At 53.4% G+C, this 20,975-nt stretch overlaps 3 protein-coding genes across 14 annotated transcripts in view; 2 read left to right on the top strand and 1 right to left on the bottom strand.

Annotated features, from left to right (window-relative positions):
* The window catches only part of ELOVL3 (ELOVL fatty acid elongase 3), a 31,608-nt gene extending 27,099 nt beyond the window's left edge, over nucleotides 1-4,509 (top strand). The window contains 5 exon segments of the mRNA XM_082425424.1: nucleotides 1,044-1,181; nucleotides 2,132-2,263; nucleotides 2,898-3,009; nucleotides 3,013-3,049; nucleotides 3,306-4,509. Of these exon segments, the coding sequence (XP_082281550.1) occupies nucleotides 1,081-1,181; nucleotides 2,132-2,263; nucleotides 2,898-3,009; nucleotides 3,013-3,049; nucleotides 3,306-3,733 (810 nt within the window). The 5' untranslated portion in view covers nucleotides 1,044-1,080 and the 3' untranslated portion in view covers nucleotides 3,734-4,509.
* A 122-nt stretch (nucleotides 4,510-4,631) lies between these two features.
* Nucleotides 4,632-15,773, bottom strand: PITX3 (paired like homeodomain 3). Of its 5 annotated transcripts, XM_082425312.1 has the most exons (6): nucleotides 15,532-15,668; nucleotides 13,890-14,009; nucleotides 7,669-7,832; nucleotides 6,484-6,613; nucleotides 6,110-6,312; nucleotides 4,632-5,552 (listed from the first exon to the last, which is right to left on the bottom strand). In XM_082425312.1, the coding sequence occupies exons 4-6, from the start codon at nucleotides 6,599-6,601 to the stop codon at nucleotides 4,965-4,967; spliced, it is 909 nt and encodes a 302-aa protein (XP_082281438.1). In that variant the 5' UTR covers nucleotides 6,602-6,613; nucleotides 7,669-7,832; nucleotides 13,890-14,009; nucleotides 15,532-15,668; the 3' UTR covers nucleotides 4,632-4,964. The 5 variants fall into 5 exon arrangements, with proteins under 5 accessions (XP_082281438.1, XP_082281440.1, XP_082281439.1 ...); XM_082425314.1 differs by lacking the exon at nucleotides 7,669-7,832; XM_082425313.1 differs by lacking the exon at nucleotides 13,890-14,009 and having other exon boundaries at nucleotides 15,532-15,631.
* A 3,332-nt stretch (nucleotides 15,774-19,105) lies between these two features.
* The window catches only part of GBF1 (golgi brefeldin A resistant guanine nucleotide exchange factor 1), a 122,772-nt gene continuing 120,902 nt past the window's right edge, over nucleotides 19,106-20,975 (top strand). For all 8 annotated transcript variants that reach the window (XM_082425045.1, XM_082425044.1, XM_082425041.1 and 5 more), the window contains exon 1: nucleotides 19,106-19,372. The gene's annotated coding sequence lies outside the window, so the exon portion shown is untranslated. The remainder of the gene's footprint in view (nucleotides 19,373-20,975) is intronic.

The raw sequence follows: 20,975 nt of genomic DNA, 5'->3' as shown, positions 1-20,975 counted from the left end.
AGAAATAAGTAAGGCCTTAAAAGTTTTAAAATATTTATTTGCTTGGGGCTGAGTATACAGGCAAGGAAAAAGTAGATTTGATTAGATAAGCACAGACTAGGGGAGAACCGCAGGACACTGGGAGATGCACTGCATCTCCTCTTCTATAAATCCCAGGAGGTCTCCAGGAAACCTGAAGACAATAATCCTAGAAGCCCAGAGGGTGACCCCATTCCCTCCCCAGGGTTATTACTGGGTGTCAGGCTGGAGCAGTTCAGGAATTCAGGAAACTGTAAAGAAACCACAACAGCCTCAACAAACATCAACTACCTCCACAATAAAACTCATTATAATTCATCTCCCTCCCACCCACGACTACAGACCTGAGGGAGGCAGGTGGGACTACGGGAGGGGCTCTTTGCTGCTCCTTCCCCAGCCTGACCCAGCCTCATCCCAGGCCTGGTTTTCCCAGCGTCTTGGGGAGGTGGGAAACTGACACCCCTATGTCTGGCACCAGAGACTGAGGACACCTCCATTCTCTGCTCACTGCCAGGTAGGTCAGGATTAAAGCAAACTGAGGCCAAAGTTATAGTCGGCAGTGCCAGGTGAAGCCTGGCCTGTCTTGGTAACTAGCAAGGCCACAATGGCTAAGCCAAGCAGGTGGGAGTGGAAGTGTCGGCGGGGGTGGGGGGTGGGGGGGGGAGAAAAAGATGGGAAGGTGGGCGTGGCGAAGGCCAACTGTAGTGCGAGGCTTCTGGGGGAGCCTCATCCATTGAATGACCAATCAGAGAGCGGGCTGCAGCCCAGGGGTGGGACAGGGGCGTATCTTAGTCGAGATTGGATAGTGGCCGGGCGCAGGGAGGGGGCCGCGAGCCTCCGAGGCCTGCCGCTTGGCAATTCCGCGTTATATATCGCAGTGGCGGCGGTCGTGGAAGCCGGCTGGACTGCAGCGCACGTGCCTGGATATGACGCTCTTCGGCTTGCCGCGTAGTTTCTTGGGTTCTGGGTCTGGTCAGTCCTGCCCCAAGGTTCGCTCCATCCTCGGTCCCCTAACTCTCGTCCAGCTCCCTAAGCTCCCGACCTCAGCATCTGCAGAACGAAATGGTCACAGCCATGAATGTCTCAGATGAAGTAGAGCAGATGTTCCAGCCCTACAACTTCGAGCTGTTCCAGGACATAAGGCCCGTTTTGGAGGAGTACTGGTGAGACCTGGAGAAGGGGAAGAACCCTGTCAGGGGCCCAACTCTGATGACTGCTATTTGGGGGGATTGGTGGAGGAGGGGGAGGGCGATACACAGAATACCCACAGTGATTTTGCTAAAGAGCAAAGGTATCGGGCTCCCCAGTACTGGCTTCATGTACCCGTTGTCCAAGGTGCAGGTAGTGTGGCACCTCAAAGAGGTTAGGTCTGGAAGAAAGGAAGGCAGAAATAAGAGGATGGGGTGAGGAATGTGGGAGGAGACAGAAACCAAGAGGAAAGAGTGTAGTGAGAACTGGTCTCTGAAGAATGGAGTTGATCTGAACTCCTACTCCCACCCACCTTATAAATGACTCTCCATCCTTTGTGGTCGCATGTGTGCGTATGCGTGCATAGTGCTGGTACCCGGGGACAGCCTACCCTTCACAGTTATCATCTTGTTCCTCAAATGCTCCATCATCCCTGCTGTGGAGAAGGAGACAAAATCTAGATACTCTTCCAAAATTTCCTCGGGCTTTGCCCTAGAGCTCCTCAGAGGTGTTTGTGGGTTGACTTTGTGCTCCAGCCAATTTGCCATGACCCAACCAGGCAGAAGCTGTTGCCACATTCTTCTTACACCACAGTCCTGGGTTGCTTCTAGGCATGGGTCAGCAGCTGTCACCCACTCCCAACCCCATTGAGAGAACAGTAATCACAGAAACCTTGGACATAGCCCCTGCCCTGTGCTAGGTACTTTATATATATTAACACTGTCAGGAGAGGAGTGGTATTCCCCTCTTACAAAATAAGGGGAATACTAATGCTCAGAAAACTAAGTAGTTTTTCCAATGTCACACAGCTAGTAAGTGGTAGAAGTAGGACTCCAACCCAGAGCACTCACCTGGAGATATGAGTGGGCATTCCTCTAACCAGCACCTACCCATAAGCCCGTCCCCTCTCCCTTCTGCCTGCCAGGGCAACCTCATTCACCATAGCTCTGATCTACCTGCTGCTCATCTTTGTGGGACAGAACTACATGAAGGCACGGAAGGGCTTCAACCTGCAGGGACCTCTCATCCTTTGGTCCTTCTGCCTTGCAATCTTCAGGTAAGACACCCCCCCCCCATCTTATAGACCCTAGACCCACATTCTATCCCTAAAAACTTTCTAGAAGCCTCAATTGTATCAACTCCCCAAGTTGCCCCCTAACTCTCTCCCTATCCCATTCTCTCAGCTCTAACTTCTCTCCTCAGGTTCCACCCTCCTCCCATATTCCCCTGTTTTCCTTCTCCAGTCCCCAAACTGGCCGTCTCTGCTCTCTCTCATGAGTCCTCTTGTGCTCCTGGAGTCTTGGTACTTCCAACAGTTTCCCCAGCCTCTAATACTCTCTGCATCTAATACCCTCTCCCAAGACCTTCCAATAACTTCCCCAGCCCCTTCTTCCCATATTCTGCCCCCCCAAACTCCTTTGATCACCCCCCATCCTGCCACCCATCTCCTCCCATCCCATGAGCCCTATTCCCTAACTCAACTTTCAGTCCCAACCTCCAGCACTCCCTGGTCCTTCCCTAGCCTTCATGTCTTCTAGATTACTGGTTGGCTCTACCAGGTTGGCCACAGGATCTCAGAAGCTGTGACCCATCCCCTGTGGAGGGTGGGGAAGTGGTGGAAGTTGACCAGGTGAAGCATGGATTGATGCCTGGGAATGACCCTTATACCCTTTTCCTCTGTCCCATTTCAGTATCCTTGGGGCAGTGAGGACATGGGACTATATGGGGACTGTGCTACTTAGGGGGAGCCTAAAGAAAACTGTATGCTTCTTCATCTTCACTGATAATCCCATAATCAAATTCTGATCCTGCTTCTTTGTCCTCAGCAAGATCATTGAACTTGGTGAGTGGCAAGGCTTTGTCTCTCTGGTGTCCAGTCAGCTGCACCCCTCCTCAGGGCACCCCCCTTACCCATCACATGGAAAGTCCCTTCCCCACCCCTGGGTCCTAACAACACTTCTCACCCAAGCCCCTCCTTAGATTCTCTGCCACAAAGACCCCTCTCCCTGCCCTGACAATTACCCATATGCCCCCACGTCCAGTGCGGAGGGTGGTCCCAACACTGGGTGGTATGCCAGCTATGACTCCCCATCTCCCAGGAGACATGGCCTTCATCATCCTGTGTAAGCGGCCGCTCATCTTTGTGCACTGGTACCACCACAGCACAGTGCTAGTGTACACAAACTTTGGATACAAGAACAAGGTGGCTGCAGGTGGCTGGTTCATGACCATGAACTACGGTGTACATGCCATCATGTACACCTACTATACTCTGAAGGCTGCCAAAGTAAAGCCCCCCAGGTGGTTTCCCATGCTCATCACCAGCCTGCAGATCCTGCAGATGTTTATGGGAGCCACTGTCGGTATCCTGACTTACATCTGGAGACAGGAACAGGGATGCCATACCACAAAGGAACACCTCTTCTGGTCCTTCATCTTGTATACAACCTATTTCCTCCTCTTTGTCCAGTTCTTCCACCAAAACTATGTAATTACCAAGGTCAAGGCCAAGACCAAGAGCCAGTGAAGGGTTGGAGAAAAGAAGGAGCCCCGAGCTCTCTCCTCCCCAGGGCATTTAGGGGCTGAGCTTAGGTTTGGGAGAATAATTAGGATGCCTTTTCTGCATGGTTTCCCTACGGGATGTGTACCCCAAGGTGGCAGGAGGTTATGACAGTCAAGAAGTGTCACCCCTGGGGTGGGGGTGTGATCTAGTACTTTGATGTTTCTGTTTTTAATGTGAAGGCCAAACAGTCCCTGGGATGGAATGGGACTGAGGAGGCTCCCCAGGGCTGAGTGATCTATATTTCCAGAAATCTTTCTTCTTCTTGCTCTATTTTTTAAATTAAAGATTTCAACAAGGTTTTGGGGGTTTGGGGATTTGGAGGAAGAAGGGGACTGCTGTGATGGAGGAGGGCTGCTGGCAGTGGGTGAGAAGCTTAAGAGGGTGTGTGGAAGGATGAGAGTCACACAGACACTCAATAAGAATACTAGGCCTGGTAGGCACTTAATAAATGTCTGTTACAGACCAGAAGTTTATTGCTGTTAGAGGCCCAAGCCCCTCATAGGAACAGTGAGAAACAGGTGCAGAAAGGTGGAGTAACTTTTTCTAAAGTCATAGGCTTCCTAAGCTGCAGAATTGACACCTTCAAGTAAGCATTCGAGATCAGACCTTCCAGTTATCCTCCATGAGACCACGAGGTGGCGCTGCAGTACCAGCTTTGTCCAAGCCATACACGCACGCACGCATGCGTGCGCCGCTCAGCTCCAGGAATCCCCAGGCTTCCCCATCTTGGTGATGGGGGCCTAGGGAGGATTGAAGCCCTAGAAGCCTGGACCCCTATCTCTTTCCTGTACACCCAGCTCTCCTTTAGACATGGGGAAGGATGAGGGGAGAAGGCTCAACCGCAACTCTGAATTATCAGGCCTTTGACAGTCCGCGCACGTTTATTTCATTTATCTTTGAAAACCGGGGAAGGGGAGTCTGGAGAAGGCGGGGTGGACCAAGGGTGAGTTGGCCCCCCGGGGAACTGGTCCCTGTTCCTGGCCTCAGTTCCAGGGGCGCGGACTAAGGGCCCAGTCCACTCCTCAGGCCTGGGAGGGGGAAGGCTCTCTCCTGAGCCGGCCGCCTCCCCAACCCCGACTGCCCCAGCACCCCTCTCAGACCCCGGGGCGGGGGCAAGCCAGGCAAGACGACCCCAGTCCGTAGAGGCTGTAAATTATCGCCCCCGCCCTCAGGGATGATCGGCGGGCGGGGCCATTCACACAGGCCGTTCCACTGCGTACTGGCACGGACTGAGGTTGGCGGCCGGGGGCGGCCCGGGCACGGCGGGGTAGCTGAAAGTGGCGTGCTGTTTGGCCTTGAGCCTCAGGCTGGCCAGACTCGAGTTACACGGGTCCCGATATACGTAGGGGGAGGAGGCGGCTGCTGCTGCGGCTGCTGCGGCCGAGGCGTAAGGGCAGGATACTGCCCCGGAGGACACTGCGGCCGGAGCCAGCCCGGGGGGCCCCCCACCTAGGCCCTGCAGGGCCCCGGGCCCTGGCACAGTGCCCGGGGCAGTCGCGGCCGAGGGGACCATGGAGGCGGCGATGGAGCTGGGTGGCGAGAAGACTGGCTGCGAAGCCAGAGGCCCCACGTTGACCGAGTTGAAGGCGAACGGGAAGGTCTTGGCGGCGAGCGGCGGGCCCAGCGCCTTGGGTGGCCAATTGCCGTACGAGTAGCCGGGGTACACCTCCTCGTAGGGCGGCACCAGCCCCCCGAGCGGCGCCGCGAAGCCGCCCTTGCACAGCTCCGCCTGCTGGCTGCGCTCGCGCTTTCGCCACTTGGCGCGCCGGTTCTTGAACCACACCTGTGGGCGTGGGAGAAAGGCTGTCAGGGCCCGGCCCCCGCAGGCGGCTGGTGGGTGGGTCGCCCAGACAGGGGACCAAGCGGGGTCCGGGGCCGGGCGGAGCATAAGCGAGAGGAGGTGGTGGAGCATAACCACCGCAGAAACGGGAATGGGGTGATGGAGCAGCCGGTCGGGGTGAGGGAAGAGCTCACGGAGTCAGCGGGCTGAGAAAGAAGCAGTCTGCCGCAGAACTGAGTCGGGGGCGACAGGGCTGCGGGGGTGGGCAGCAGGATCGGGTCTAGGAGAGGTGAAGAGGAGAACCAGAGACAGTGCCAGGGGAGAAGGAGCGCGCCGTCTGGAGTGAAAGGGTGCAGGAAGAGCAGAGATTGGAGGCTGGTGGAAAGAAGGCCGTGCGGGCAGGGGCCGGGGCCGGGGGACGTCGGTTGTTGGGTCCGAGGATGGGGCAGGCAGGGCAGAACTACAGGATGCTGGTTCCGAAGCTACTTGCTGAGCGGCCCGCGAGAGGGAGGCCCGGGATGGAGTGAGGGTGGCGGCTCTGGGGGTGGGGGGCGGCGTACCCGCACGCGGGCCTCGGTGAGGTTGGTCCACACGGCGATCTCTTCCCGCGTACTCATGTCGGGGTAGCGGTTCCTCTGGAAGGTCGCCTCCAGCTCCTGCAGCTGCTGGCTGGTGAAGTGCGTGCGCTGCCGCCTCTGCTTCTTCTTCAGCGAGCTGTCTTCGGGGGAGCCGCCGGGCAGCGAAACCGAGGCCTTCTCCGAGTCTGGGGGCCGGGGTGGGGTCGTCACAGCGCGTCCTTGCCTGTGCGGATTCCCGGGTTCGGGGACTTCCTCGGCGGGGCCCCTCACTCCCACCTGGGCTTGCACTCCCGGGTCCCACCCTCGTTAGGGATGGAGCTGTTATTTCCCCCACCCCCAGAAGGGGGCGCGCTCACCGCTGTGCTCTTGGCCCTTGCAGCCGTGTTCCGGGATTGGGGGGTGGGGGGTGCCCGCATCTGACAGCGAGAGGGCGGGGCTCCGGGCCTCTGCCTCGCTGAGCAGGCCGAACTCCATGTGGGGAGCACTCTGGAGGGAAGCGAAGACACAGACCTGGTTAATGGGAAGAAAATCTCCGGGTTATCCGGTTCCCAGTAGTGTTTCCCCACTAGTTCTCTGCCACCGACATAGAGCTACCCCTGTGTAGGGTGCCCTAGGATAGAATGGGGAAACAGTAGCCTAAGGGGGGGAGAGGTGTATACTCAAGAGATTTTATACAGTTATACACACTAGACTTTGATTTCTTCAGTGTTGGGCACCTAGAACCCTGCCTGGTGCACTGTTGGTGTTCAACAGATATTTATTGAATTAATGAAAACCACACTGTTGCACACCGCATACCATACACCACATACTCAAAAATTAAATTCCCTCTCACACGAGTGCCCAATATCCCCTTAAACTCAAACATGCCTCTCAGCCAGTCACACCTGAGACGCAGTCTGAACCTGTGTTATTCACTCTCCAGTGGGACAGATTTGATTTTGAACCAGGCCTAATATGTCTCCCATAAGGAGAATGACTGCTATCATTTATGAGTACTTACTATGTGTCTTCACCTCATTATCTCTCCCCTCACAAGAATGCATCAATATTAGGTATGATCACCCTTTTTCAGGTGAGGACACTGAGACTTGAAGTAATGATTAAGGTTAAAGAGCTTGTAAGCAGTGGAGCTGGGATCTGAACCAGGTCTGGGAGATTCCTAAACTATGCTTTTCTTTGTTTGCTTTTTCAGACTGTGTTCTTTGGGGCCCTCCTCACAAACCCCCTCAGGGACTGGAACTTAGGGCTAACCTCAGGGATAGAAATCTAGCCTGATCTTACTCGGGTCTACTTCAACTAGGGCAGCCCTGCTTTTGTCTGTTTTGTTTATGCTTTCTGGAGAGATTTCATTTGAAGAAAGTCTTCCAGGATCAAAAACAAGTTTGAAAATCACTCTCTGCTTCTATACCTGCCCAGACACACACTGCATCCTACGAGTCACCACTGTCACGCGCGGCTTCTTGCTGGCCCACCCCAGGCTGTGGATGTGGGCTTCTTAAAACCCCCTTCCTACCCTTACTCCCTATGCCAAACCTTACCTGACATTGCCCAGGAGCCTGCCTGGGTCCCCCTCCAAGTCTCCCCTGCAGAGTCCCGTTTCCTTCTGGCTCTCCCAGGCCCCCTCTGGTGGGGGGAAGGGAAAGGGGCACTAGTGGGGCTCAAGACTCCAGATGCCTCTTGGTCAGAGGAGAACCAAAGGAGGCTGGGGACAGAGAAACAGGGATGAAAAGCTGGGTAGGAGGGGTCCATCTGCCTCCCCATTAACAGGGACTTAATTCAGGCTGTGCAAGGTGGCATTAATGTGGAGGATTAGCCTAGATTGAGACGTGTGTCACTTGGCTGCTCTGAATTTATTAGGAGCCTTTCTCAGGGAGGCGCAGATGGGCAGCGGCCTGTATTTGCACATGGTAATGCCCCCTTCAAGCAGCTCAGAGATGACAGCTGTCCCCCCACCTCTCCACCTCTCAAGCTAGATTGGGGATGGGACAGAGGTCAAGGCAGGAGGTTGAGAAACAGTCCCTGTTCTTTCCACAGGCAGAGAGGACTAGACCTTGGACCCTCTCCTAGGGTTGGAGAAGCAGGGCTGAATGGAACCCCGGGAAGGAAGGCGAGAAGTCAGGCCAGGGGTGGGGCTGCTCTGCTTCCCTCCCCTTCCAGATCTGAAGACAGGAGTCAGAGGCTTAGGGCTTGCCCAATGATGCTCCAATAGAAGAGAGAGGCCATTGGGAGGGACCTGGAGCAGCCTTGACTAGTAGCTCTTCCCAAGTAGCTGGGGAGGCTTAGAACTGAGAGCTGGAAAAAGGGGTACTCTGAAGTCTCCTCTTCATACCTAAGATGCCCTCAAAATTGCAAACCATGCCCCTGACCCCTCCAGAAGCCCACAGGAGCAAGGCAGAACTGGGAAAAGAGGGACAGTTGGGTTTCCCTGTAGGGAACGCTGAATCCCACCATTGCCGTTCATCCTTCCAGTCTGCTTTGCCTCCAGACTTCCCATTTTCCAAACTCCTGTTCCCCCAGCATTCCATACCTGTGTCTTGGTTTCACCCTTTATTTCAGCAGAGGGAGGCAGGGTGAGGAGAGATAAGGGCCAGAATAAAAGACGAGGCTGAGAAAGCAGAGTTCAGGCTGTGTGTTCCCAGAGACAGACAGACACACATGCAGACACACACGGGCCCCCACTCAGACAAAATAAGCACTAGGACTTGGAGCTAGAGGCATACAAACACACACTCTCCCACACATGCGCTCCCACATTCAGGCAGACAGACACACCGTCACACAGTCTCCTCTCTCTGTGACAGGGACAGCTGCCTCGGCTGTTTTGGAGCTAGCCATTATCCTCCCCCTTCCCCTTCCTGGCCCCTTTGAACCTCAGCTCTCAGTCCCAGGAACTAAGGACTCTGTGGGGGAGGAGGAAGCCAAAGGAGCCACGGGAGGGAGTGGTCTACACTCAGTGGCTGCTGGAGAGAGCCTGTTTGGCTGAGTGGGGAGAAGGTATGAGAATGCTGGAAAAAGAGGATGGGGTAGCGGTGGGGGGCAGAAACTGACGAGGCTCCTTCTGGGAAAGTAATCTGGTATACCCCAAAGAAACTAGGTTTGGAGTCAAAAGATCTGGGTTCACGTCCTGGCTCCCCAACTTACTAGCTGTGTTTCCTTGGCAAATTACCTATCTAGGCATATTTTTTCATCTGTAAAAGTGAGATTATAATCCCTTCCCTATCTACCTTCAGTACTGTTACAAGGTTAAAATAAAACATAACATTTAAAAATGGGTAGGGGCTTCCCTGGTGGCGCAGTGGTTAAGAATCCACCTGCCAATGCAGGGGACACGGGTTCGAGCCCTGGTCCGGGAAGATCCCACGTGCCGGGGAGCAACTAAGCCCGTGTGCCACAACTACTGAAGCCACGTGCCACAACTACTGAAGCCTGTGCGCCTCGAGCCCGTGCTCCGCAACAAGACAAGCCACCGCAATGAGAAGCCCGCGCGCCGCAACGAAGAACCAACGCAGCCATAAATAAATAATAAATAAAGTTATTTTTAAAAATGGGTAGGGGTCAAACTCTATACAAGTTGTTATTGTTGTTGTTGTTTTCCCCCTCATTCATTGAACTGATGTTTGTTTGGCACCTTCTGTGAGCTGGGCGTTGAGTAAGGCACTCAGGATAGAGTGGTAAATAAGATCTCATTCTTGTCTCTGCCATTGCTTGAGTGGTTCACCTCCCTAGATCTTGTGTCTCCCAGTGAAAAGTTGCTCTGAATAAAGGAAAGCATGCTGCATTTTAGAGAGGGATGCAAGTGTGTGTTGTGAGCACTCTGTCCTAAACATAAAGGAGGGTCCAGTCAATAAGGAAATAGCCAAATGGGCAGAGTAGCCCAAGCTGGGAGCCACTTTGGGCACCAGGGACTGGTGGTAGAGGAAAGAATGAAGGCTTCAGGCTCTTGGCTGGGTTAGTCATAGCAGAAAGAGGGGATGTGGCTGAGAAGGGCCCTGTCTGTGGAGCTGAAAAAGCAGGAACACTAATACCAGGCAGGCAACAGAGAGAGCGGGTGGGGGCAGAGGCCTCTAGCAGACTCGTGTCCGGTGGGCTAGTCAGGCAGAGGCTGGGGGCGCCAAGCTGTTGTCTGAGCTGGAGACAGGCTGGCTGAGGATTAAGCTCCCCCAAACTGCTGGAGGTCGGGAAGCTGGGGAGTTGGGACTGCGGCCAGGGACTTCGCCTCACTCAGTGGACAGGGACAGGCAGTAGGTCTGGAAGCCACAGGTTTGGTTGATGCTGGTAGGAAATACCAGGAGGGGCCAAAGAGAGTTGAGATAACAGTGGTGCTGAGTCCAGCTCTTGGGGAGGACTTGGGGGACCCCACCCTAGCCTTTCCGACACACCCTGCAGGGGGTGCATGGCCCAGGCCCCACTGGTGTCAGGGTGGCAATCCCAGCCCTAGGGAGAATAGAGGGCCTGCAGGTGACCTCTGACTCTGAAGTACAGCATGGAATTCCAGGAGGCTGTCATGGACTGCAGCAAGAACAAAATATCCAAGATAATTAAGGTGGAGAGCAGAGACTGTCACAGACCAGAGAGGCCATAGTGGGGAGGCCATGGTTTCCAAGGGACACAACTCATGGCAAGAAGGCAACAGCCATGTGCACCCACTTTTGTCCTGAAGCCAAAGGGGTAGACCAGGGTCACAGCCAAAGAGCCCCCAAGTAGTTGCAATAATAATACCCAAGGCAGGAGGCACACCCTGGAACTGAAATGGGAGAAAACCTTTTCTTGCATGGGCTGAATGAAAAAGAAGATAAGAGGGGATGGAGTTGTGATGCTGTGGCTCAGCTCAGCAAGCAGCAAGTTGGCGAACAGGTGTAAACCAGTGCCCTAAACTAGGACGGAACCGTCCTATAAACCTAAAACTAAAGTGAGGCCCTTAAGTGCACACAGCCTCATGTTTATTAGGGATGCCGAGCACCCACACTGTCTGGTCTGCTGAGCTGCAGTGAGCAAATGAGGGCAAATAAAGACAGCTGCAGACAAGGCTCACAGCCCCAAGAGGAAACCCTAAGACTCAGGTAGAGGCAACAATGATTTGATGCGCTTAATTTATCAAGGGGTAAATCAGGGATCAGAGAAATGGGCCTCCACACCCTTTCCCCCCTTCTCTTCTTCTTTCCTTCAACAAGCATTAGGTGCTAAGACAGATACCCAAGAATGGTAAGGCACAGACCCTAACTTCTAGGAGCCTACAGTCTAGGGAGGCAAACAGAGCACAGGATGGAATGGTGGTCTGCATGGGCCTGATTCTCAGATCGTGGAAGATCAGAAAGACGGTAGCCCATGTAAGGTGGTATCAAGTTTTGGGGCTCAGAGAATGTAGCACCTGGCTGATCTGGAAATTAGGGAGGCAGAGGCTTCTAAATAACAGAGCAGTAGGTTCAGAGGGTAGCAGGGAGCCTAGCTTGGCCAGGGTCTCAGTGTGGGCAATGGGAGATCATCAGAGAAAAATGGTCAGGCTGAGAGGGTGTCCAATGAGGGGCAAGAGGTGGGGGTCCAGGCTTGATAACAGTGTAGGCTAGAGCATCTCCAGCTTTTCCACCAAAACACCCCTGAGACTAAGTAAGAGAGAAGATAGTACAGGACACTAGGGGCACAACCTGAAACAGCGGCCGCCAGTATGAAATTTCTTTGAGATCTTCAGCCTTATATTAAAAATTGAAGCAAATTTTGCATTCCATTCCATACTTATGTTTGTTTTAATATAAAAAATAATGGTTTCTCTCCAAATCTCCAAGAGACATCTTCAGGTGACATCACCACACCAGGAAGATGGGCTTGGTTTAGCCTGCAGTGTCATGCCACTCCCACTCCTATACTGCCCTCTCCCACCTCACCCCCTCTGAGAAGCATTGCTCCCAGCAGTGGGAGTCACTGGAGGCTTGCAGGCGAAGGAGTGACATAAAAGCAGTGTCTTTGGGATCTTTATTTGGCAGTGGTGAGCAGAATGGATTGGGTAGGGGAGAGATAAGAAAGGGGTAACTATGAGAGGTGAAAAGAAGGCCCCAGGGAAGGAAGAGGAGTGGAGAGAGTTCTGAAAGCAGCTTTCTCACCCCACTGCCTTTTCTTTTATTTCCCTATCACTCTTATCATGGGTCCCTGTCAGTGACCAGGGACTAGACACTCTAGATAGACACTCTAGATAGTCCCAAAGCTCAGGACCTAGTGGACCCTTCAGGTTAGCTGCCATCTCCCTCCCTCACACTCTAGGAAGCATCATTTAGGGTGAATGGAGAAGAAAAGATTTGGGTGGTGTCTTTCTCTTGTGCTCATCCCCAACTCAGCTCCAGCTTGCCTCCTCGGCCCTCCCTTCCTGGACCTGGGTTCTGGGTCCATATTCACATCCTTGAGCAGGAGGCAGGCAGGGATCAGATCAGGATATTTGGTCTGGTAGAGGAGCTAAGCATTTGGGGAGCTCCCTAGAACTCTTCTTGGGGAGGGATAGTGGCTGGCATCTGAAGCCTAGGATAGGGTGTCTCATCTGTCATTGAGAATCTTCCCATGACTGGATCACGGATGCTAGCAGGCTAATCTAAGGCTTGAGATGCCACCCTTCCAAACGAAGATTCTGTGCTTACAGGGGACCTACAGTTTGGGCATAATCATAACAATAATGTTTCTTATTTCTGTAGTGCTTCTCCATTTGCAAAGGGCTTTCAAATATATCATTTAACTCTTAAAACCACTTTGAATGGCAGGAATGACCATCCCTATTTCACCTCTAAGAAGACAAATTTGTCCACGGTTACACAGATTGAAGAGATTCTAATCCAGTTCTCCTAAGACCAGGGACTGAGCTCTTTCCACTCCTCGCCCCCTCCACTCCAGCAACCATTTGTAGCTCTGACATGCATTGATCCTTCCAAGCCCTTAAGGATTCCTTTTCTACTTCCTGCCTCTACCACCTCTCTGGAAAAGAGCTCTGGAAGTTTGCTGCCCACTGTGTGCCAAGGAACATTTTCCTATTCATCCTGTGCTTGCGTCATTCCAGTTCTAAGAGGCCCCCTCATCTCTGGTTTCAGGATTTGGGGAGCAAACAAATCTGCTTATCTAGGCCTTTCCTTATTTTGTGAATTTCCATCCTATCTCACTTTCCAGAGGCCTAAACCTTCAAGTTTGCTCTCTCCAGCAGACCCTGGCTCCCCCTTCTGCCACCATTCTCTGACCCTTTGCTGGGTCCATGACATTCTCCCTAAGAGCCAGTGACCAGGCATGCACTCAGCTATATGGCTTTATGCAGGGGCAGGAGGTCTGCCTTTTGTTTCTAGTCATCTTTATTATAATGCCATTGCTTTTTGGCCTTTTTGGCAAAAGTAGAACTTAGGGCTACAGTCTTCAGGTAATGCCTTCCCTATTCCTTTCCTGACTCGGCCTTTCATTTCACCCATAATTTCAGTGGTTTTCAAAGGCAATGGGAGCACAAGCCCCTTGAAAAGGGTATCAGAATGTGATGGGGGTAACTGGGATATGACTCTATATTTATCAAAAATGGGAGAGGGACAAAAGAGTTTGGAAAACAATGTCCTAGCTGGTGATAAGTGAATTTAAAATTAAGGAGTGGAGGTGGGAGTGTGGGGAGGACGTATTATATGTCATTCATGGTTGGAGGGTGAGAAAGGTTGAAACCCACTTGTTTAGATTACTCATTGCTAGACATATTACCCTGCACTTGTCCCCATGAAACTCAGTCACCAAATGGGCTGTTTTGCTTACTTACATAGACTGGGAGAGTTCTCTCTACTCTGTTCCCTTCAGCTTAACTGGGCTCTGGTTAAAGAGTTGGAGTCAGGATGGGCAGTCATTGTACGGGTCCAAAGAAATCAGGGCCCTCTCCCAGCTGTAGGAAAAGCAAACAGGGTAGTTGGGTAGGGCTGAGACATCCTTCCCAACCAGAGATGGAGAGCAATAAAGTCCCATGTTGGATCCCAGCGTCTGGATTCTGTGTCTCCTTCCTACCTCCTCTCAGCCACCAGAGTGGTGTGGGGATTGGTGGGACTGAGGAAGCAAAAAGGGAAACAAGACCACAGGGTTTGCTTTGCTAAAGGGCTGCAGTTTTCTCTTTGGGCCTGGGCTTCTGCCCACTGTGGGGAAGGAGACTTTAGCCTGCTGAAACCCAGGCAGAGTCTGGGGGGTGCCTGGTCAGCTGTATTGGAATTAGGGGTTGACTCTGAGTTTGTGAGGGAACTAAAGCTGTCAGGGGCTTGTGCTAGGCTCTTCTTTGCCCTCCCATTGCCCTTTGTGGTTCATTCCTTCCTTTCCTGGTCTTGGTTCCCACGAGCAGTCCCACCATTGGCTCTCTCTCCACAAATTTGGATTCTGGAAGTCCGGGGTGATGCTCAGATCACATCTAGTCTGGGTTAGAGAGGGAATGTCTCCCGGGCCACTCCAACCCAAGGCCAGGCTTCAGCCTTTACTCTCACTCCCTGCTCCCTGTCCCGCAGCCCCTAGGAGCAGAGACAAGTTTGAAAAGTGTGAGCTGCGATTCCAGGCAACCCACCACAGCAAACACCACCGTACACGCAGCAGCTGGGCAGGCGCTGCGGGGTAAATGGACATGCCACTCGGCCAGGGACATTCTGTCCACCACTGCCCGACACAGCGCCTGCTCCGGAGAGACCAACCTCGCTGCGCCGGACATTCTGTCAGCCCTGAGCCCCGCGCGCCGCGAACATTCCGTCCAATTCCGTGGCTGCCCCAGGTCGGGACCCATCAGGGCCCTGACACCCCAAGCAGACACACCAGACCCGCCGCCTGGTCACTCGGACTACCCAGCCTCGGCCTTGCAGCCCACACAGCGGCCATCTGACCCGGTCGCTGTCGGGTTCTCACAACACCGTTCCTATCCCAACTGCAAAGCAGCTGGGAAGAGAGAAGCTTGTGCGACTAACGCACCCCTGCTCCCGGTCCCTGGAGTCTGAGACCCAGCCGAGGGGTGTTGGGCATTGCCAACTGCCGCCTTGCTGGGCGCCCGCCGCCAGCTGCCCCCGCTGGCCAGGGCCTCGCCAACCCCTTTGGCTCCTTGGCTGTCGGCCCCGCGCCCCCGGATTCCAGGGCGCTTTCTGGTAATGGTTTCCCGACTCGACTCCCTGCTTCAAGAAGCCCCTGTCCTGACCTCATGTCTCCGACTTCTCTTCGGATCCCTCGAGTCTTCGCCTTCTCTGTCCCCCAAGTCCTGGCGCTAAGTTTCCCTTTTTCTAAGTCCTGGCCCCAGGTCTGCAGTTCGCCCTCCCTGTCTCGACCCGTTCCCCAGGAACCGTTCTCCAGTTCAGCAGCCCTAGGTCCCGTTTTAGGGATCCCGAAGTCCGGCCATGGCCCCTCGGCCCCGTGAGCCCCTGTCCCCCGCATGGTCAAGCACTCACAGTGAGTCCCGCAGCAGGCAGACTCCCGGCAGCGGCGGCGGCGGCCGCAGTCTGGAGGGCAAGCAGGGGCCAGAGGCCGGGCACCCGGCCGGGGTGGGGGCCGCCCCCCTGCGCCCGGGCCGCCGCTCCGCTCCGGCGCTCCCGGACTCGCTGGGAGAGAGTAAGCCTCGCCGCGGACTGCCACCCCCCGCTGGCGCCCATTCACTTTATGGCAGCCCAGGGCGCCCCCAGCCCGCCGCTGCGAGCCTCGCGCGTCGGGCCCCGCCCCCTTCCAGCTGCGCTACCGGGGCTCCACCCTTTCCAGCTGTGAATTTTCTGGCCCCGCCTTCAGGGGGGTGGTCCGGCCGGCGCACCGCCAGGAACCCCGCCCCCTAGCCAATCGGAGGCGCTCCTCAGCAACTGGGCCACGCCCCTCCCCACGTGGCTGAAACGGCGCTGCCGAAGAATATTTTGGCAGAACCGAGCGGGCGAGCGTAGAGTGGACCGGGTATCCCCGCGGAGCCGGGGCCGGTCGGCGGTGAGGTGGGACCAGGCCGCCACCCCGAGCGAATTGGAACGGTGCTGGGGGGATAGGACCAGGTGGGAGGGCGCACGGGCCGGGAGAGGCCGTGGGGTTTCAGCGCTCAGACTTCGTTGCCGCTCAAGTTTCGGCGCTTTTCTGCACTTGTCGCTGTCTGTCTCTCTGCCCTTTTGTCTCTGCTCCAATCCTCCCACGTCTCGCCTTTCTTTCCTCTTTTATTTTCTCCGCCACCACTCTGCTTCTGCTGTTTGTCTCACTCCTCCCTCCCCTGCCACTTCGAAAGACTAATTTCTCTTTCTGATCCTCTTTTTCCTTTTTTCCTTGCATTTTTCTCTCTTCCTCTTCTCGGCTACGCCCCCACCCCCCCATCCCCACCCCCACCCCAGCCCTTTTTTCCTCTGCTCCAAGGAAGGTGGCTTCGTGGAGAAAGCAGTTTGGAGTGAGACAAACTAAAACAGCATTCTAACCCTGCCACCACCTGCAACATCATTGAGTGACCTTGGACAAGTAACTATCACTCCCCCCGCAAAATTAAAAGAGGTTCTAGCTGGTTCTCAGGGCTTGGGCTGGGCACTCCTCAGAGGCCTGGGCAAGTTCCCTGTCAGTCTGCACTCTTGTCTCACACAGGCTATGTTCTCCCAGCCTTACCAGGGCTACCTGCTCCTTGGTGATACCAAGTTCATTTCTGTGGGCAAGGTGTGGCCTTGGTGTTTGCAGGTTAGGGAGTTGCAAGGGATAGAACAGATGTCCCAAGCAACATGTGGAGTCAGGCTGGGTTTCTAGGGTGTCCCTAAGGGCCCTAAGCCCTATTATATAATATACTCCTAAGGTGAATCTGACCAGTCATGTCTCTGCTTAAAACCCTTCAGTGGCTCCTGTTTGCCCTCAGGATAAAGGCTAAGCTCCCTTTCGTGGCACAGCAGACTTTCAGGACCTGACCCTGTCTTAATCTCCAGTCTCCTAGTGGTTTTCTGCACACCTCTGACAGTAACATATTTCTAACCAGTCTTCATTTTGTCAACTCCTACTCATTCCCCTAAGCTCCACTCAGGTCTCATTCTCTCTGGGAAGCCTTTCCTGAATTCCCACATTAGCCAGATGTGTAGTCTCTTGCTCCCACAGCCCTGCTGTGTGTACCTCTATTACCCCACCCATGATATGGAAGAGATCAGCTTATGTGTTGTCCCCTATGATGCTAAGATTTAGGAGGGCAAGGACCATGTCTTCCTCATCTTTCTATTCCTAGGCATGATGTAGACACTCAGTACTAAAATCTGAGAGGGAGATGTTTTGTCTGGTAAGATGATGGAGGTTAGAAGGGGCTGGGACATTGTCATCTCTCTCCTCCTTATCTCTAACACACAATTCCATTCATACTTTTAGGTTGATTGATTTCTGGAGGTATGTAGGAGTGGAGATAGGGTAGTAGGGAGTTTTGGCCCACTTAGATTTTTCAGTTGGTTATGCAGGACCTCTCAATCTGAGATAAGCCCAGGAGACCAAATCCCAGTTTTCAAATGAAGGTGGAAAATGGCTCAGAGGTGGGCTGGAAAGATGTGCTATGGTGGTTGTATCCTCTGCCCCTGACTCTCGTTGGGTGAAAGAGGCAAGATCCTCAGCTGGACCCAGAGATCAGGAGCCCAACATGCAGGTACAGGAAGCTGTTAAGAAGGTCTTCAATTCTGATGTCAGGCCTGATGATTTCTTGGTATTAGAGGATTCTAACACAAGGATGGTCTTTGGATGTCTGGTTTTGAGACCACAGTCCTATGGGGTTAGGAATGGAGCTTCCCTGGACTTGAGTCATCCATAAATGGGAGAAAATGGGGAGAGAGTTGGTATCTTTTTTCATTGTCTCCTAGCAGTCTCTTCAGGTCTGCAGGGACACTGGGATTTATTCCAGCAAATGGGCTGGGAATTCCACCATTCAATCTGCAAGGAGAAAACTTATCCTTCTGTCCTCTTTCTACACACTCTCACTTCTAGGTAATTCTAAATATCCTAGCAACCTCTATCATCTCTTGCCAGGGGAGAGGCAGCTGGGGGCAGGAGAGTGAAGACTGTGGTGGGCATCTTGCCCTCAGGCCTCTCAGCATTTCTAAGGCTTCAGGAAAGGCTTCAGTTTCCTGTCACTGGTGATGTGGACTAACCTGTGTGATTAGCTTTTTTCTAGATAGGTAAAGAGTGTCCAAAGCTTAGGATGAGGGTCAGAGCTGGGAGTCACAGTCTGATAAACTAAAGCATAAGAGGTATCGATGGACAGTGAAAAAGAGAGCTGGACTTGGGGTGGGGACACCTAGGTTTGTTTCTCTGCTCTGTCATTAACTAGCTATACAAACGTGGGGGCCATCTTTCCATTCTGGGATTCAATTTCCTGCTCTGTAAAATGAAAGGACCTGGATTAGATATCCAAGCTTTCTGTCAACTCCCATTGTCTCTATTTCAGGATGATAGGAATGGGGCACAAGACACAGAAACAAAGTTGGGATGGGACAGACTCATTTATGAGAAGCCAAACAGGGCAAGCAGACGCGACGGTGGGGGAAGGGAGGTTGGAATAGATTGCCCCCTCCATCCTGGAAGGAGCTCAGAACTGCCTAGAAAGGAAATGATCCCTCAAGGGTCACGGTATTGGCCCAGGTGACTTTAATAGGGAGTGGCGGCGGGCTTGCGCGTAGGGGTAGTAGGGTCGTCCACTCAGGCTCTCAAAAAGGACTCCGCCCCCTTTCCAGCAAGTCGTAGCTTTCTTCCCCATAATGCCCAGCAGCCACCGCCAAGCCGTGCACTGCAACCGAACTCTACCTAACTCCACCTCTCCAACTGCCCAGCGCACTTTCTCCTTTTTTATTGGTTTCTCAGTACTGTCACTCAGAGAGTCCTCATATCCGTTGGTTATCCCCTGCCTACCCTTTTCTTTCTCTTGTAATCTCGCCTCTTTAGGCACTACCCGCCTCCCGAAGCCAATTTCCTTCCTTCGATTGGATTGCTGGAATGCCACTTTTCACGATGCAAACCTATGATTGGCTGTGCGCGGCAGGGCTCGCGCAGTGACCAGGCAGCGGGCTAGACTGAGGCTAGTTACCACGTCAGTGAGCTGACAGGGAAGGTAGCCGGCTCCACCGCCCGTTCCGGCCGAGTCTTCCTGACCGACTCTGCGGGCTTTGACTTCGGCCTCAACTCCCAGAAACGGGCTTCTTCCCTGCTCCCATCTGCCACCAGAGCCGGGAGAGCCACTCGGAGACGCCTTCGGGGCCCGGGCTGGACATGAACAGCGGCTGCCGGTCCTGGGACTAGGCCCCGCCATTTTGGATCCGCTGACAGGTCAGCGAAGTCTCTTCTTAGAGTTCCAGTGTCGTGAAGGCCGCCCTGACATCGCGAGAGGGAATAAGAGGAGGAGGGCCCTTAAACTGAATGAGCCGGGGTGGGTTAAGGACGCAGGGGCAGGAACGAGACGAGGGAGAGATTGCTGTGGGAGGGAACTGGGAGAGGTGCAGAGGGCAAAGGTCAGGCTCCTGCCGCCGGAGGGACGACTTCAACTCTGGCTTTTCAACCCTTGAGGGTACCGGAATCCTCCCTGTGTTCCCAGGCTTAACCTAGCTGTCAGTTCCTCTCTTCTGGAGCTTTTTGCATCCTAAAGACTCCAGTCCTCAGAAGCTGAAAGCAAATCTGAAGAGTATTGCATCTACTTTTCAGGGTTGATTTTTAGACCTTAGATATGAGAGTTTCTCCAGATTTTGTGCAGCGCCCACTTCCGTGTGACTGCCTCATTAATTCACCTGAACTGCTTCATTAATGATGATGAACTAATGCAACCTAGACCAGGTAGTGAGAAAGGGTGTGGAAGGACTGAGGCCAGCCTCCTGGGGACCTGGGCTAAGAGAAGGCTTTCCTTTTATGGGGCTGCTCACCTGCCAGTCTGGGACTGTATGTAAACACTGGACTTATCTTCTGAGCCTGTTTTTTCTTTTACACAATCTTTTATACTGTGTAATATTCTCTTCTGGTGTATGTTTTTGGTTGGCATTTCCTCCCCAGGTCTTCACTTGGCCTAAGGAGATGAAGTTCAGTCACAAGGAAGCCACTCTATTATGACATATTTGGACGAGAGCAGAGAGGGATTTGAATACCTGTGAAGTTGGTACTTTGGCCTATTATTTTTAGTGGGTAAGAAGAGTCATGAGAGGCGTTCAGTCAAATAAAAAGTGGTAGGGTCAGGGCTGCAGAGTGAATGATGGAACATAACCCCAAAGAGTATAGTTTATGGCACTGTGATGATCTTTGATAAACTGCTGTATTGTAAAGCTATAAAAGTCCCTCAAGGGTAAAGAATGCCTTTAAAAATGAGGAAGAGTGTAGGTACAGTGTCTTTTAATACACGACATAGAAATTTGTATGCCTTTAAATTAGATACACAAGGCAGTCCTCTGAGCCCTGTGGAGGACGCAAATGGAAAGGTCCATTTGGGGATTGCTCTGCTCAGTTTATGCGTTTCTTAAAAGCAGTAGCAATGTATGTGCACCAGTCTAGCTAGAGCATGTCAACCTAAATGCTCTTCAGCATGTAGTAGACACTCAATAAGTGTTATCTGTGCCTATTTATTTTATTTTTGGCTGCACTGGGTCTTTGTTGCTGCACGTGGGCTTTTCTCTAGTTGTGGCGAGCGGGGGCTACTCTTCATTGTGGTGTGCGGGCTTCTCATTGCGGTGGCTTCTCTTGCTGTGGAGCACAGGCTCTAAGCTCACAGGCTTCAGTAGTTGCGGCACGTGGGCTCAGTAGTTGTGGCTCGTAGGCTCTAGAGCGCAGCCTCAGTAGTTGTGGCGCACGGGCTTAGTTGCTCCGCAGCATGTGGGATCTTCCTGGACCAGAGCTTGAACCCGTGTCCCCTGCATTGGCAGGCAGACTCTTAACCACTGCACCACCAGGG

Source organism: Balaenoptera physalus, assembly GCF_965194825.1.
Source record: "Balaenoptera physalus genome assembly, chromosome: 14".
NCBI lineage: Eukaryota > Metazoa > Chordata > Mammalia > Artiodactyla > Balaenopteridae > Balaenoptera > Balaenoptera physalus.
This window is presented reverse-complemented; position numbering and strand designations above follow the sequence as displayed.

What these genes read in the sequence shown, in the direction of transcription:
- PITX3 (XM_082425310.1), bottom strand. Translation starts at nt 15,732, where the DNA reads ATGGGCGCCAGCGGGGGGTGGCAGTCCGCGGCGAGGCTTACTCTCTCC. An exon ending in TGCCTGCTGCGGGACTCACT is followed by an intron (nt 6,638 to 15,531) that starts GTGAGTGCTTGA and finishes CCCATTAACCAG; the next exon opens with GTCTGTGTCTTCGCTTCCCT. An exon ending in TCACCGAGGCCCGCGTGCGG is followed by an intron (nt 5,553 to 6,109) that starts GTACGCCGCCCC and finishes CCACGCCCACAG; the next exon opens with GTGTGGTTCAAGAACCGGCG.